Here is a 17,788-nt window from a genome sequence, read left to right as displayed (position 1 = left end):
AGTCAAAGGGAACCGACTTTATGTTCCGAAAGGAGGAGATCTGCGGAGGACTCTTCTAGCAGAATGTCATGATACTCTGTGGGCCGTCCATCCCGGTGAAGAACGCACCATGGCGTTACTTCATCGTGCCTATTATTGGCCTCAAATGGCCGATGATGTCGCTCAGTATATGAAGACTTGTCTAGTATGCCAGAAAGACAAGTCGGACCGCTTGACACAAACGGGACTCTTGGAACCACTAGTTGTCCCAAAGAGACCTTGGGAAAGCGTTTCCCTGGATTTCATCACCGGATTGCCCAAGGTCGGAGATCTCACAACTATCTTGGTTGTGGTGGATCGATTTTCCAAGTATGCCACCTTTATTGCAGCCCCACAATATATATCAGCAGAAGATACAGCTCGACTCTTCTTCCCTCATGTCGTCAAATATTGGGGCCTGCCCAAAGATATTGTTAGTGATCGCGACTCACGCTTCACTAGCAACTTTTGGACACAACTCTTTAAGTGCCTGGGGTCAAAATTGAGTCACAGCTCAAGTTTTCATCCGCAATCTGACGGCCAGACGGAGCGGTTCAATGGTATGTTGGAGGAATATCTCTGCCACTTTGTAACCGGATCGCAGAAGAATTAGGTGAAGCTTCTGGATGCTGCTCAACTGTGTTTCAATTCACAAAAGAGCTCTAGTACGAACAAAAGCGCTTTTGAAATTGTTACCGGACAGCAACCGCTACTCCCACACACTATGAATGCACCAAACATGGCTAAGTCTCCTCGAGCTGCTAGCTTCTCAAAAGAGTGGAAGAGGAATCTGGAGATAGTGCGGAGCTATCTTGTCAAAGCTCAAAAGCGGATGAAGAGGCATGCTGATCAGAATCGTCGCTTTGTTGAATATCAAGTAGGAGACAAAGTGATGGTCAAAATCCCAAAGCGGTACTTATTTGCGGGGGTCCATGACCCTCGCCTATTGCAAAAATACATTGGACCCTTGTCCATTGAAAGGCGCATTGGGAAAGTTGCATACCGGGTGGATACCCCAACTTGGTCGAAAATTCATCCTGTCTTCCATGTCAGTCTCCTGAAACTTTTTCAGGAAGACACGGAGGATCCTTCAAGGAGCCAGCTCACAATACCCAGTATTCGAGGTCCCAATTCAACCGGGAAAAGGCGTGTTGAAGCTATCTTTGATGACAGAGTGATTCATGCCTCAAGGAAAGATCACCAAGAGTTCTTGGGGAAGTGGCAGGGCTGTGATGCAGAAGAGAATACTTGGGAGAGGGGAACAAACCTCAAAGCCTACAAGAGCCTCATTGAAGATTATTTTGCAAGTAAGGTGCCGAGGACTTCGCCAACTCAGGTGGGGGAGAATGTCATGGGCGGCTTTCCAGCCATGCCCCATGACCCCTTGGGCGCGCCCCGTGGCGTCCTAGCAAGCCTCCCAATGCCTAGCGCCACGGACGGCCCCGTGGTCTTGGCCGCGCAAAGTGACAAGCGCGCAGGTGCCTCTGTCGCCCCACCAATATCCCTCGCCAGCGCCAAGCCGCAGGCAGATTCCAACAGCGTCGCGCGCGCAGACCTGATGCCAAAGACAATGCTGCTGACAATGGATCTGTTGCTGCCTTATAGAAAACTAAGTCATTTTCATTGTAAATATAGAGTAGTTTTATTTCAAGTACTTACATTATGTTTCTCTAGCGTATTCAAGTCTAGTCTTGTAGTTTTGGATTATTTTTTTAAGCATTATTGGGGGGGGGGGGGATCAAGCAATCAAACTTTCTAGCAAGCAATCAATTCTCTGTAGTGGTGTCTCTCCCCTCGACACGGCGTTGCTTTTCTGTAATAGCTTTCATTAATGCAATCAAGCTTTCTTTCATTCTCAATTCTCATTAATGTTCTCTCAATTGCTCTTGACATTGGTTTTCACGTACAGCACTGACAATCTAGTCTAGCGTACGTAGGGGACCTCAGTTGGCGGACAGTAACTGCACTGACATCAGTTGCTTAGCCTTACGTCGCCCTTCCAAGGAATCTCAAGAAGGCGCTGCGTAACATACTTTATGCATCTGGCTGCCCTTTTTTAGTAAAACTTTAGCATTCACAGTTGGAAGATGTTGAGGTCTTGAATAGTTCATCCCTTGTCATACTCCGATGTTAACTCAATTTTCTTAGGGCGAAAGTACACCACGGTAGCTTGCTACGGGGGCTTTCAAGTGTCGCCTTGGTGTTGCAATACTGCCTTGGCCTGGCACACCCCTCCGATTGTAGTCCAGAGTGTTTTAAATACATGCAATTGATGTTGTGCTCATGCCTAAATTTTCACATGGAAAAAAATTAACACTCTGTTTGGATCATTGTTCCCCATCGTTTTATAATGTATTGTATTGTATTGTATCGTATTGTACCGTATCGTTTTATGAATACAATGTTTGGATAGATTGTATTATTTATTATTGTTAAATAATATTTTATTGTTTGGTTTGACTGTGTCGTATTGTACGGTAACTGATCCTCAATTGTTTAAATATTAAATTTATCAAAAAATATGCATAAAAATAATTTTAAAAAATAAAACAGAAGAAGGCAAAACACAATAAGAAAGCAGAACAAAGGAGCGAGACAGAAGAAGGCAAAACAAAGGAGCACAACTAATTAGAATTGAGTTACAAGCAAATTAGGAGAAAAAATAAAATAGAAGGCAGCAAAACACCTTTAACATTGGTCTGATAAAAAAACAAAGTAGGTTATAAGTTGGAGATTTGGAGTTAAAATAGAAAAACGATAAAGAATAAAATAGAATTGTGGAGTAATAAGTTAGGGCATAATTGGAAAGAAAAAATAGGAAACAATCCTACCACACCAAATCGGTTGTTTCAAAAAAGGGGACTTTTTATGTTCCGGAATAATTGATTTAACAATACAATACAACTAATTTTAATGAAACAATCAAAACAAACATTGTTTTGGATAACAATACAATACGATACAACAAGTAACAACCATCCAAACAAGCTGTAAAGGACACAGAAATCAGTCAGATGATTTCAAACAAAAATTTCCAGCATCTTGGTGCTCAAAATTTAGCTTCTCCGTAAAACTTTAAGCATTCACAATGAGCTGATGTTATGGTATTGAGTAGCTTATCTCTTGTTACTCCACTTTGTCATCTTTTGCATTATCATAAAAGCCAAAATGTTAACATGTCCTGCTTATAGTTTTATACAACAACGACCCAGTAAAATCCCACAAAATGGGGTCCGGGGAGGGTAGTGTGTACGCAGACCTTACCCCTACCTTAATGGGGCAGAGAGGTTGTTTCCGATAGACCCTCGGCTTAATATCCTGCTTATAGTTTTATGTTGGTAAAAAATGAGAACGCCTATGAATTATTAGGATGGCTCAAAGACTGATTTGGTCTTTTCCTCAAAACGATTAAATTAGCTTTGGACAACAAGAGAACTAGACAGCGTGGATGAAAAGTTTCAAGGAAGAGTCAATGGCTAATGGCTCTACAACTGCAACATCACTCATTCTAATTTAAAAGGAATTGGTCAATCAAATAATAGATAGTGAATGGATAAGTTAGGATGAATAAATAAATTTCTAGTTGTAGAATATTGTTCTCGTCATACTTATATCTTATACTAAAACCAAGGGTTCAGAAAATTTCCTTCCCTTTAGGCGACTCCAATTAACCTAAGTTTTTTAAGTAAGATAAATCCGAGTTTGATCTGGATTCTATACCTTTTTTATATCGTAGAGCAAGCATCTATTTTCATTTCTAGTCTATTGTTTCCTTACCAGCATCTTGATTATGATTATTTTCTAGTATTCTATATTACATGTCACAATAATTAAGAAGTAAGATCCTATATCTTTCAATCAAGAAGAGTTTGGGTTTTCTTCTATTTTGCTTCTATGGAAGCATTCAAGTTGAGTAAAAGAAACATTGATTGAGTCAGAAAAGAGTTTAATCTTTCCTTTTTGTCCTTTTGAATTGTGATTTTTCTGTTTGGAAGAATTCTTGGCAGTTTCTGTTGTGTATTGTCCCATACTGGAAGCGGAAGGAAGCTAAGATAGCAGGGAACTAGTATAAAACAGATGGACCTTGCACTTTGAAAAGCATACCTTTCTCGGCCTTTTGGCTAAGATCAAGTGTAGTATCTGTTCTTATCAGTTTAATATCTGATATGTGGGTCATCGACTTACACGATATTAACTCAATTTTTCTAGGGAGAAGTTCACTACGGTAGCTTGCTATCGGGACTTTCAAGTGTCGCCTTGGTGTTGCACTACAACCTTGGCCTGGCACACCCCACCAAATCTATTGGAGTAAAATTTTTGGAAAACTGAAAACAATGATAATTATTTGAGGTAAAGTATATACGGCAATTCATTAATACTTGGATTATAATATAAGTAACTGTTTAGTTACTTAAATTTGAACCCAATGTTCTTAGTTTTGTACTTTCATTAGGTATATATATAATCAGACCTCTCTATAACAACATTACTATAAACAATCATTCACTATAAAGCCAAGTTTTTTCGGAACCGATTTTTATGTTATGTTATAATATATGTCCTCTATAACAGCACTTCACTATAACAGTCAAAAAATATTAGAACAAATGAGGCAGGTATGCAGAAGTTTGACCGTATATCTCTACTAGTACACATCATGGTTATGCTAAAATGCCTGATATTTTCACTTGTCTGTCCTGAAATTCCTGAAAGTTGTAGAGAAGTCAACTGAAACAAATTTTAAGATCATACTAAAAATAGCTTTAAACAGAAGCATCAGAGACAGTTTATTGCTTCATTAAAGCCAGACAAATCTATCATGAACTAAGCAGTTTCTAGTATCAAGCTTCTGATCTCTCACAACATTATTGTCACTGATACATGAATCTGCAGACATGGTCGACTCGTCTATATAGCCCCTCTAGAGGCGGATCAGGATCCAGAGTCAGTGAATTCAACATGAGTGCAATCTTATTATATGCATACACTTTTTTTTTCCGCATATATATACATTACTTGAGTCTAAAGCAAATGGTCCGTTGGAACTCACAGAACTGGCCCTTTAGAAGCAACTAGAAAGCATTTAAGTATTTTCTACGATCAATACCTCGTTCCTGGATTGGAAATGAACAACGAAAAAGAAGGCAGGGGTGCACTGGTAGTTCTTGTAGGCATATTGTTACGGAATCCTAAATGAGTAAATAAACCATGCTACATTCCTAAAATCCTCTTCCTAAAATGATAGTTACAAAACCTCATAAACCCGACCCAAAAGAATAAGCATCAAATCCAAATTCTCCCCCATCTAACATGGCTCCATCTTGTTGCTCCTGCATCACAGAAATAAAATCCTTTAGTATGTTCATTTATGTCTTGCAATATGAGAGCAAATTCATATAAACAAATTACATATACTAATCCAAATAACCAATTTAAGAGTCATTTCCTCAAGAAAAGCTTGATCAGTTATACTTGAGACCTATCTTGCGCGGACTCTCCAAAATGTTGCAGCTCCCGTGTCGGATCCTTCAAAAATACACTACTTTTGAAGGATCCAACACGCACCCGACGATATTTCTGGAGAGTCTGAGCAACATAGCTTGAGACTGAGGAATTAGGTAAAAAAAAGGACAGTCCGGTGCACTAAGCTCCCACTATGGGTGAGGTCCGGGGAAGGGCAGGACCACAAGGGTCTATTGTATGCAGCCTTACCCTGCATTTCTGCAAGAGGCGGTGGAATTCATCTTTATTTCAAATTCAATAGTACATATCCAACTAACATTTGTATGTGGCGTTCTAGATTACCGTTCAGGTCTTAGAATCTAATACGTATAACTTCAGAATAAAACATTTGAAAGCTATAAAAAATAAGAAAGCAAGTGGAAAAAAGGTTATCCTACCCGTTTCATTGCACTCATTAGATCATCAAGGGAGCCATAGCCCTGAGGAAGAAAACTAACTTGTTGCTTTGTTGTCTCCAAGAGATAGTCTTCATTTGTCCTCGTCCTCGAGTCGGGACTATGTTGTATGAGTGCTGAAGAACCTCCATTTGATCTGCCAATCAAAGAAACGTCTACCCCTCTGTAGACCACTTCATTGTTTTGGTCCATACTATGGGGTAAAGACACCACGCCACCATTGCTGGAAACTTGAGAGCTCATGTTGCCAAAAATATGGTTTGAGTTCTGGGAATAATGTTGGTTCTGATCCGGCCACCGTTGGCAGTGCGCTTGGTTCATAATCTGAACACCACCCCCTAAACTTTCCAGGCATTGTGTTTCTCCTCTTGAAGCTTCAAAAGGCAGGGATACTATGGTCGAGGAAGAAAAATCAACGGTGTCGTTCTGCAAATGAGGGCCGGCTGAAGTGCTATTCTCTCTTACCCTATCTTGAGGCAAATGGCTTTTACTAAAAGGTTCGGTCGAAGGAAAAGAACTTGACTGGAACTTCACAGGCTGGATAGAGTTTTGGCCATTCTCAGTATATCTACTATGGTCCAGAAAATTGGAAGAACCACTTACTCCAGTATTAAAGGCGTCAGAGCTAAAAGAAGCGACGTTGAGAGAAGGTTGATTTCCAAATCCTCCCCCTGTCAGTGGTTGCTGGGAGTTCACTTGAAGCAATATAGGATTATTTAAGACATTGGACAACGAGCTGTTTGAGTTACCAACAAAAGATCTAGAGTCCGTGAACGTACTACTGGCCGCTGTGAGCAGTCCGTGCTCATCCAAAGGATTCAGTTCTCCCATGTGTATGGCATGCTTACTCTGCTGCAATTGATCAAGCTCCAACGATGCAGGAATTCCATGGAATAAACTAGCATTCTGGCTTACAGGTGGAACATTTGGATTCAACTTCGTAAAAGAATTCATGGAGTTGCTTAAACTTTGACCATGATTAGGTTGGAGCAGCTGCGATGATGCCAGACTGCGAAGGCTTACACCGGCAGGACTATTTAGCCTGCCGAGCATACCTCCTGATGCATATGATGATGATAAACTGGCCTGACCATACCTTCCGGATCCAGCCAATGTTCGAAAACCACCCAGCCCGTCAAGTGAACCCATTCGCATGTACGCAGAATCTTTTCCACCTAATGCGGCAACCATGTTGGCTTGCTGGGTTGCTTCTGAGCTGATCCTTTTCAAGTAGAGCCTATACTTCTGTGACACAAAAATAAAAGCGTTATTAAAACTTTTCAAACTATATACCTTTGTGCTTCTCTTAAGAAAAGGAAATTACGCACAGGACAACTCATAGAACACCATTGTGATTGTTATAGAGAATCACTGCATTGCTTCCCTTCATTGTATTTCAAATGCTTATTTAAAAATAAAATGCAGACATTAGCTAACTAACATTTGTGAAAATGTAGCAAGAAAATTTCTACATGATCTTTCCCATTCTTAAGTTTAATAGCCAGCTAAACTCGTAAAGAAACAGGACTCAATCGCAATATATAGAATTATAAAAGAACAAAGAGAGGTTAATGCCTGAAGATGGCTAGCCACATTCTCTCTTGTAAGTCCATCAACATTCATCATGTCGAGAATCCTCTTAGGAACAGCTTCTGCATCACAAACAGGATGAGTAACCAGTCTGCTAATATGGAAACATCCATAATAAAGATAGAAAAACACTACCATATTAATGCTAAAGAACTCACTTTCAAGGCCTAACTGATTAACAGCTGCAACAAACTTCCTATGAAGCTCTATAGACCAAACAACACGAGGTTTCTTCTGAGTTGTTGGATCGTCATCGTCATTTCCATTTTCATCGCTTTCATATTCTTCATCTTTCCTTTTCTTGTTAAGCTTCCCGTTTTGATCTGCGTTACCTGAAAGCTGTGGTCCTCTGCCACCTTCTCCACCTCCCTGATTTGCCTTGTCTTGATCATCAGACTTGATGTGGTTCTTAGGTTCAACTTTCTTTTTTCTTATTACATGTTGCCATATATTCTTCAGCTCCTCAAGCCGGACAGGTTTCACCAAATAGTCACAAGCACCGTGAGTTATTCCTTTCATTACAAGTCTGCTATCACTGTTTGCTGATAACACTGAACAAAATAGTTCAATATAAGTAAAGGGAAAGATATTGAAAGCTTGATGCAAGAATATTTTATCTAACGGAAGCCAAGGGAAAGAACATCAAGGATAGATCTACAAGTAAGAAAAGTGAAGGGATTTATACAGTTAGACCACTCTATAACAACATCAACTTTTTCTCGGAACCGACTTGTAATGTTATATTTTACCTCTCTGTAACAACCAAATAATATCTAAACGTCGAATGTTATTATAAGTATATATCAGTCATTCACTATAAAAGCCAAGGAAAACGTCAGCACAAAGAAAAGTTGTTATAGAAAGGTTTGACTGTACTTACTTATGACGGGAAGATCCATCTCAAGACCAACAAGCTCCAGAAGTTTAAAGCCGTCCATATCAGGCATGTGGACATCACTGATTACCAAGTCAAATCTATCTCGGTTTTCCCTCAACATCTTCAACGCTGTTCTTGCCTGACTTGTTGTAGTTACTGTGACACAACAGATCATATTCAGAAAATTTGCAATGTAACTAAAGATTTTCTCCGCAGAAGAACCAATGAACATCTGAGAGAAAATCAGTTCTAGGAAGTTCCAAACGACAGAGACCAAATATTTCAAATCTCCCAATAAATTTACAGTGGGACATGAGCTTAGTTGAACTCCAATGAACATATGAGAGAAAACTAGGCTTCAAACCAGTCTATCCATAGGACAAATCTACGTTGCTCGGACTCTTCAAAAATATTGTCGGATATGTGTCGGATCCTCCAAAAGTAGTACATTTCTGGAGGATCCGACACTGGTGCGGCAACATTTTGGAGAGTCCGTGCAACGTAGGGACAAATTGAAAGATCAAATTCAAATATGTTCTTAGGAACCATATTGATAACTTTAACTTAGAATGAAAGAGTACAAAATGGAGAATTTGGACTTTATTTTTAACAGTTACATAGTACTAAAACTATAAAAAGAAAAGCCTAAAATTAAATCAAAAGAAGTCTAAAATTACTCTTTTTCTACTTGACTTTCATTGTTGAAAAGCCACAATCTAAAACAAAGGAAAAATGAACCATGCATGACCAGAAAAAAAGAAAGCTAAGTGTCAACTAACAACAATTGAAAAACATGACAGTCTTGGAATTATGGAAAACAATTGAAAACCTCTTATCTAAAAGTTGAGATCTAAACTGCTCCTATTACTGCTCAAAAATACAAAAAAGATCTAAACTGCTCCTTTTGAAAGTCTGAATTAGAAAACAGTTACAAAAAGAAACAGAAAAGAAAACAACTTCTCAAACAGCAGAAATTGCAATTAGCCTCAAATTACAAACCAATTCAGTTACAACTCCAAATTAAAACCCCAAAATGAAAATATTGAAGATACCAAAAGAATTAAGCAAAAACCATAGAAGAAACATACCATGATATTGGCATTTCCTAAGCAATCCATCCAATAACTTCAAACAAATTGGGTCATCATCAACAGCAAGAACTCTCATACCAATAGGAAAATTATCATAATTCTCCCTTTCCTCCACAGTCATCTTTGAAACCACAAATTTAAAAATACCCAAATGAGAAAAAAGATCACTTAAACTGAATCTTGAGAAAAAGATTAAAACTTTAGCACAAAACCATTAAAAAAAAAAAAAAAAAATTAAAACTTTAGCATATTTCCTCTAATTTCCTCCACAGTCATATCTAAAACCATATATTGAAAAACACCCAGAAGAGAAAAAAGATCACTTAAACTGAATCTTGAGAAAAAGATTAGAACTTTGGGATAAAAACATAAAAAGGGTCACTTTCTTAAATCTTTCTTGAAAACCCAAAAAAAACTAACAGCTTGACTAAATCAAATAACTGAAGAAAAGATCAATTAAAGAGACAAAGATTGAAACTTTTGGAGTTGTAATAAGTAAAGCTGTAAAATAAATTGATAGTGGTGGCCTAAACAGACTGAATTTTTTCAACTTAACAAATACACTACACCAAATAATACACACACAAAAAACCAATCAAGACTTTAACTTTTTCTTCCTATTATTCTCTCTCTTCCCTGTGTTTGTCTTTTGCTTTTTCTGCTCACAAAAAGACGTTGGTAGTAATAAAATAATGATATTTTTTGCTATGTTTATATATGGACATAAAGCTATATTGTTTTATGTAGTTTGCCAGTTAAGTGAATATATATAGTATAGTTTTGTTTATTGTCTTCTGTGTAGCTTTTTTTCAACTTTACTGAACAAGAAGCATGCTTGTTTGGAACTGAGCTTGTAGACTTTTAAGGAAATGATCACATGTGACTCATCTCTATCTACACTGTTCACACTCAAGAAATCTTGGCCTTCCAATTTGGATATTAAGGGGTTGTTTGGTACAAGGGATAAGAAATAACTAATCTCGTGACTAAATTTAATAAGAGTTTATCTCATGTTTGGTTGGGAGAAAATTACGATATAACTAATTCCGGGATTGTAGTATTTTTTATCCCCATGGAAAGGTGAAATACTAATCCCGAGATAACTAATCAGGGAATAATTAATCCTGAGATAACTTTTTTCCAACCAAACGATCCTTAAGTGGGTGTTTGGACATAAGAATTACGAATTCCCGAAAAAAGTAATTTTTTCATGAATACAGTTTGGAGCTATTTTTTAATTTTTATGAGTGATTTGAAGTAAAAATTTTGAAAAATAACTTTTTGAAGTTTTTAAGGCCCCGTTTGGCCATGAGTTTTGCCAAAATAAATTTGGGATTTATTTTCAAAACTCATGTCTGGCTATAAATTTTGCCTACATTTTGGCCAAATCCCAAATCCGAAAATCAGCTATTGAGCTGATTTTGGGCAAAAATCCCAAAACTTGGGAATTATATACATGTTTTTCCAAAATAAAGTTGGCAAATATGTTTTGAAAAGGTATGTCCAAACACATTTTCATCTTCAAACCAAACTTCACCCAAATCAGATTTTTCAAAATAAATTTGCGATCTATGGCCAAACGCTAGCTAAAATTTCCGAAAATTTCTGAAATTCAATTTCAAGTGAAAATTGAAATTTTCATGGCCAAACACTAATTCCGAAAAAGTAAAAAGAAAAAAAATTATGTCAAACGGGCCCTATGTTTCAAAAGTACTTGACTTTTATTTAACTAATCATATGTTTAACAGCTGAAGTTCTCTTGAACCTTACTTGGATTTACCTAATCTAGAAACATTGCCAACCAATGAAGATTTAAAAATATTTCTTATTTTTACATCTTTAATAAAGGAAAAGAAAGACTTATTAGACAACAAATGTTAAGACTTAGGAGGTTACTGAAATTAGAACATACAACATGAAGGTTCGAATTGTAACGTCTTACTTTTCTTTTTAACGAAAATAAACGAGTTTTCTCATGTTTATTTTCCTAAATAATTTATTAGGAAAGTTGATCGATGAAAATTATAATATTAAAAATAGCTTATTTTCTAAAAAATGTTAATATTTGTTGAAGAAAGATATACTTGGGAATTCATGATGTAGCCTTTTAGTATGATTTATATTATACAATAAAGTGTTTTATTTTTTTATTCGTAATACTTTTTTTATCTAAAAGGGTAAAATTATTAGAAATGAAGTGGATGAGTAGAATGGAAAATCCGTGAAGAATCTTGTCAAATTAATGATGGTTTAGGACTTAAATGCTAATGATGTTTTTCCTTTTGTAGAAATGATTTAGAAACCTTCATTTCAGCTATTACTTTCTTTGATTTGCGTGATTTAAGGTTTTATTTTCAACTTTTAAGGAAAAGACTTCCCATTAATTAGTTTATGAAATGACTAATCAGCCCATTCGCGAGGCATTTGTTCAGTACGACATTGTATTTCGTTAGATAATAGGGGTCTATAAATGAAAATAAGTGCTTTTTATTGGTGGGTGGGTGGGTGGGTGGGGTGGGGGTTGCGCTACTTGCATCACTACATAGTTGCATCATAGATACGTGATGTTTAGCTTAAAGTATATAGGCTGAATATACGGATACACTTAAAGTTGGCACAATTTTTCATTTAGACACTGAACTTAGAGGTGTTCCTAATGAGCACGTACATTACATGAACTTTGTTCCAATTAGGCACTCTTGCTGAGTTGGCATATAGAGTGAGTTTCACCCAACATAGGCGCGTGAAGAGCCCAAAAAACAGATTTTTTTTTTTTTTTTTTATTTCCTTCTTCTTCTTCTTCTTCTTTATGTCCACCACCATTTCCATCATTGCCTCCTCCACTTTCACCATTTCCTTCTTCTTCTTTATCAGTGTCACTACTCATATCCAATTGAAGGTTAAAGCAATTAATTTAAGCTTAAGCTCTCAAATTCAATCATCTTTCCGTTACAGGACTCTCAATTAATTTAAGCAATTAATTTAAGCTTAAGCTCTCAAATTCAATTACTAGATATTGCTTCGAATTCACCTTTCCGTTACAGAACTCTCAGTTAGCTTGTACCAGACCAAACAACCAGCCGCCGCCAAGCTCCCCCCTCCTCACCACCAAATCCTCCGCCACCCTCCTCTCTTACCCCCATCGCCAAACCCTTCTTCTTCACCCCACCCATCTCCAGCCGTCACTCTTCTCCAGGAGCAGCCCCCCTATTGATTAAAACTGAAATGAGTCCGAGTTCTTCATTTCAAATCGAAACACCATTAATGGGGTCTTTAAAAAGCTTGAAGGTTTAAAATGGGTTACTTGATTTGATGAAAGTTTGTGAAATTAATGTTGGGGTTGCCTTCGGGTCGTCTTGGGGAATCTTTAGGTTAAGTTATAACAAATACCGAGGAGTTTCTCTTAAAAGTTTGGATTAAAATCTTGGTTGGAACAAGAACACACATGAAGATAGTGAAGAACACCAAGAACACACATTAAATAAATTTTACATAGTTATTCCTCTCTCTTTTCTAAACTCAAAAAGATATATGTCCTCATTTTATTCGCCATTTGCTACATCAGCAACGAGTGTGTTGCACACACTTCGTAAGTTTCACTAATTGTCAAAAGAGCGTCTAATTGGAACAAAGTTCGTGTAATGTACGTGCTCATTAGAAACACCCTTAAGTTCAGGTGTCTAAATGAAAAATCGTGCCAACTTTAAGTGCCTTCATATGTATTCAGCCAAGTGTATATATTTATATGTATATCACCTCATGTTTTACTCTTGTTTCGTGGATTTAGGATGTAAAATGTGTTAATTTGTATTAATTCGAGGTGTTTTTATGTGTAGGAATCATCCGCAAGCAATTGGGGGCGAAAGGTGCGAGATTAGAGCCAAAACGGACGAAAAAAGGGAAAGGGAGATTTTCAGCGCCACAGGCAGCACCCCACGCTACCTGTGGCGCCCCAGACAGTGAGTAAAATTTACCTGCGCCAAGGACGGCATCTAGCGCTAGGCTGGACGCTGGTGACAGGATTTCTGTCCAACTTTGCCCGGACAAGGTTATTCGGCTCTAGACCTACCCAACACGTATAAAAGTAAGACTAAGCTTATTTTTAGAGGGGAGACGCCACTTTGAAGAGAAAATACACACGAGAAACATTCGGGAGCGAAGAGATCTCAGTTTTCTTCATCTTTTCTTAGTATTTTCAACTATCCAACACTTATGAAATTGTTTGCTATTATCATGAGTGGCTAAAACCCATAGTTGTGGGGTTGTGATTTAGCCATGAATATTGTTGTTTAACGTTGACTTAACCTTGATTACAATTCACTAATATATGGTTGTTTCTTCAATTCTGTGATTAATTGCTTAATTGTCTGGTCAGCAGCTAGGTTCTATTTACTATCTATGCTATGCTTGGGAAAGCCATGTTTAGATTACAGAAGAATTGAAAAGAGCACGATCTTAACTCTGAGGAGGGCGGATTTGTGGTTAGGATAGGAATATATCTAGTCACCGTGCATAATTAAATATCGTAATTTTAATGCATTCTTAATAGATTGATTCTATAGGAATATAGGCATTAATCTATTTGGAATAGGCGAGTAGTACTTTGGGAGAAGGCTATGAGAGCAATTATCGATTAATTAGCAACCATGAGTGAATTGTACCAAATGGAGAGTTAACTAGAACACAATAGGATTGGTGAACCGATCACAACCCTGGAATATTTGTCTCTACTGAATACACAACATTATTTTGCTGCTTGATAATTTAGTTACTACTTAGAGTTATAGTTTAGTATAATCACATTCTTGACTCGAATTTGGCTCGACTGAATAACAATCATGGTAAATTTAGCAGGTAGTTGATACAAGTCTCTGTGGGTTCGACACTTGACTTATCATTTTATTACTTGTACGACCACGTATACTTGATGTGTGTTTGGGAGCAATAAGTTTTTGGCACCGTTGCCGGGGACTTGAATATTGACTACTTTCTAGTTTTTGCTTTAACTGTTTATTTCGTCAAGTCTAACGTTACTTGATTGTTGCTCTGATCTCAGGGACTTTAATTAAATGTGCAGGGTCAGAAGCCAGGACAGACTTCAAGGCTTTGAACCCAAACCTGAGAGAATATTTCATAGGAGGTTGAGGGAAGCAAAGCATACAAATAATCTCCAGGCACTTGTTCAATTTCCTATGAACATGGCAGAGGAGAAACATATGGCTGTTCAGGAGGTGGCGATGCCCAGCATTGCTAATGTCACTTCCAGCATTGTGAAGCCCAGGATCACTGAGCACTTTGAGCTAAAACAGAGCATGATCCAGCTACTTCATGCGAATGGGCAGTTTATGGGTCTTGCACACGAGGATCCACAACAGCATATCCTGAACTTCTTGGAGATTAGTGATACTTATATCACTAACGGAGTCATTCCAAACTATGTGAGGCTCACACTTTTCCCGTTCTCTCTGTTGGGCGAAGCAAAGCGATGGCTGAAGGCAGAACCACCTAATTCAATTACATCATGGAATGATCTAGCAAGGAAATTTCTGGCAAGGTTCTTCCCTTCAGGCAAAACTACAAAGATCATAAGTGAGATAGTCTCCTTCAAAAAAATCGGTGGAGTTCTTTATACTCAGCTTGGGAGAGGTTCAAGGGACTACTCAGAGACTGTCCTCATCACAATCAGACAAACGCAGTGTTAGCTCACACTTTCATAGAAGGGCTACATCCTGAAACGAAAATTATGGTAGATGCTGCAGTTGGAGGTCAAGTGTTGGAGAAAAGCTTTGACGAGATATATGCATTATTGAACAAATTCTCCAAAAGCAATCGGGATTGGCAAGGAAAAATGGGCAAACACGCGGTGCAAAAATCTACAGGGGTTCTCGAGTTAGATGTCGTCTCGGCATTATCAGCACAGATTTCTACACTGACTAACCAAGTCAATCAAATGACATTGATTATTAACAAGAAACAAGCTCAGCCAGTGCAACAAGTTTAAATAGTTTGTGAAGTATGTGAAGAGGGTCACACGAGCGACTTATGCCCAGTTAATCCAGAGTTTGTCTGCTTTGTGGGTAATGCAAATAGGGGCCAGACAAACCAATATGGGAACACTTACAATCCCAACTAGAGGAACCACCCAAACTTCTCTTGGGGTGGAAACCAAGGTGCTCAAAATCAATACCGACCACAAGCACCTCAACAACAATATAGACCACCAACAACAGGCAACTTCAACAATTCACATTGAGGAAATGATGAAGAAATTGATGGCGGACCAACAAGCCCACACAACAGAGATGATAAAGAAAGTGATGGTTGACCAGCAGGCCCAAGCCGCAGCAATGAGAAATTTGGAGCGCCAAATGGGACAACTTGCTAGTGCCCAAAATACTCAACCAATTGGAGCTCTTCCGAGTGACACTGAAGCTAATCCTAAGGCATCCATTAATGTCATGTCATTGAGGAATGGGAGACAATTAGAAGAAGTCCAGACAAAAAAAGAAAACAGGTGACCTTTAATGAGAAGCCGGCTACTATAGAGTCAGAATCAGAAAAATCAAAGGAATCTGAGAAGCCAGCTGAATAGGCGGTGGCTAAGCAGCCGCCACCATTAGTTGCGAGGCCACCACCTTCATTCCCTCAAAGATTGTAGAAAGTGAAGGATAATGCTGCGTATAAAAAGTTTCTTGATATTTTGAAGCAGGTGCAAATAAATATTCCACTGGTAGACATCCTGCAAGAAGTGCCCAAATATACAAAATACATCAAGGAAATAGTGGCAAATAAAAGGAGGCTGACTGAATTCGAGACTGTGGCACTCACTGAGGAATGTAGCTCAAGAATCCAAAGCAAGCTACCTCAGAAATTGAAGGATCCAGGTAGTTTCACTATCCAAATCTCGATTGGTAAGCATGCAGTCGGGCGAGCTTTGTGTGATCTTGGAGCGAGCATCAATCTGATGCCGCTATCTGTGTTCAGACAGTTGGGTTTGGGTGAGCCACGCCCAACAACGGTAATCTTACAGTTGGCTGATCTCTCCCTTCGTCATCCGGAAGGAGTGATTGAAGATGTGTTAGTTCAAGTGGGTTCTTTCATATTCCCTACTGATTTCATTATCTTGGACTACGAGCCTGATCAGGAAGTCCCATTTATTTTGAGGCGTCCATTCTTAGCCACGGGCCGAGCTATTATTGATGTATGTGAAGGAAAGATGACGATGAGAGTAGGTGATCAAGTGGAGCTATTTAATGTGTACAAAGCACTCATATTTATGGCCCACTATGAAGAGTTAACCATGATTTCTGTAGTGGGAAGCAATGCTACGTCATTGGTGCCTTATATGAGCCCCATAGATCCTCTTGAACGAGCTTTGATTGGGAATGAAGAAGACATTAAAGATAAGATGATGGGCGAAATTGAGCAAGTACTTGACATGTCATGCAATTATGTCCATGGGTTTAGGAAGTTTGAGGAGTTAGGCAGGCCTATTACTCTGACCTTTCCTAAGCCATCTATTGAGGAAGCTCCAAAGCTAGAATTAAAGCCCCTTCCAGCACATCTGTGCTATGCTTATTTAGGGAACTCGGAAACATTTCCAGTAATTATCTCGTCCAGCCTGACTACTTTGCAAGAAGAAAAATTGCTCAGAGTACTTCGCGAGCATAAAAAGGCTATAGGGTGGACAATTGCTGACATCAAAGGAATCAGTCCATCATTTTGCATGCATAAAATTTTTCTGAAAGATGGACACTGCCCCAGTGTTGAGCAGCAAAGGAGATTAATCCTATCATGAAAGAAGTCGTGAAGAAGGAAGTAATTAAGTGGCTCGATGCAGGTATCGACTTTCCTATCTCTGACAGCAACTGGGTAAGCCCAGTGCAATGTGTGCCTAAAAAGGAAGGGATGACTGTGGTTGAGAATGAAAAAAATAAGCTAATTCCTACTCGCACCGTGACGGGGTGGAGAGTTTGCACCGATTACAGAAGGCTCAACAAAGCAACCCGCAAGGACCATTTCCCACTTCCATTCATTGACCAAATGTTGGACAGATTAGCGGGGCATGAATATTACTGCTTCCTTGATGGTTATTCGGAGTACAACCAAATTGTTATATGCCCAGAGGATCAGGAGAAGACCATTTTTACTTGTTCTTATGGCACTATCGCCTTCAAGCGAATGTCGTTTGGTCTTTGTAATGCACCAGCCACCTTTCCAGAGATGCATGATGGCTATTTTCACCGATATGGTGGAAAATTTTGTGGAAGTTTTTATGGATGATTTTTCAGTCT

The 17,788-nt window shown here is 38.5% G+C and overlaps 2 protein-coding genes across 3 annotated transcripts; one reads left to right on the top strand and one right to left on the bottom strand.

The window, feature by feature from the left end:
• Positions 1 to 4,679: 4,679 nt before the first annotated feature.
• LOC109239366 (two-component response regulator ORR24-like) lies at positions 4,680 to 10,240 on the bottom strand. 2 transcript variants are annotated; one of them, XM_019405921.1, is made up of 6 exons: positions 9,492 to 10,240; positions 8,407 to 8,559; positions 7,685 to 8,077; positions 7,512 to 7,588; positions 5,979 to 7,181; positions 4,680 to 5,348 (listed from the first exon to the last, which is right to left on the bottom strand). In XM_019405921.1, the coding sequence occupies exons 1-6, from the start codon at positions 9,613 to 9,615 to the stop codon at positions 5,274 to 5,276; spliced, it is 2,025 nt and encodes a 674-aa protein (XP_019261466.1). In that variant the 5' UTR covers positions 9,616 to 10,240; the 3' UTR covers positions 4,680 to 5,273. The 2 variants fall into 2 exon arrangements, with proteins under 2 accessions (XP_019261466.1, XP_019261465.1); XM_019405920.1 differs by having other exon boundaries at positions 5,919 to 7,181; positions 9,492 to 10,238.
• Positions 10,241 to 15,766: 5,526 nt separating this feature from the next.
• Positions 15,767 to 17,292, top strand: LOC109239353. Its single transcript, XM_019405906.1, has 2 exons — positions 15,767 to 15,937; positions 16,204 to 17,292. Exons 1-2 carry the CDS (start codon positions 15,767 to 15,769, stop codon positions 17,290 to 17,292), a joined length of 1,260 nt encoding a protein of 419 aa, XP_019261451.1.
• Positions 17,293 to 17,788: the final 496 nt, after the last annotated feature.

The sequence above is a fragment of the Nicotiana attenuata genome, unplaced genomic scaffold (genome assembly GCF_001879085.1).
Source record: "Nicotiana attenuata strain UT unplaced genomic scaffold, NIATTr2, whole genome shotgun sequence".
Lineage (NCBI taxonomy): Eukaryota > Viridiplantae > Streptophyta > Magnoliopsida > Solanales > Solanaceae > Nicotiana > Nicotiana attenuata.
The sequence above is the reverse complement of the archived record's forward strand: the minus strand, read 5'-3'. Positions and strand labels throughout refer to the sequence as shown.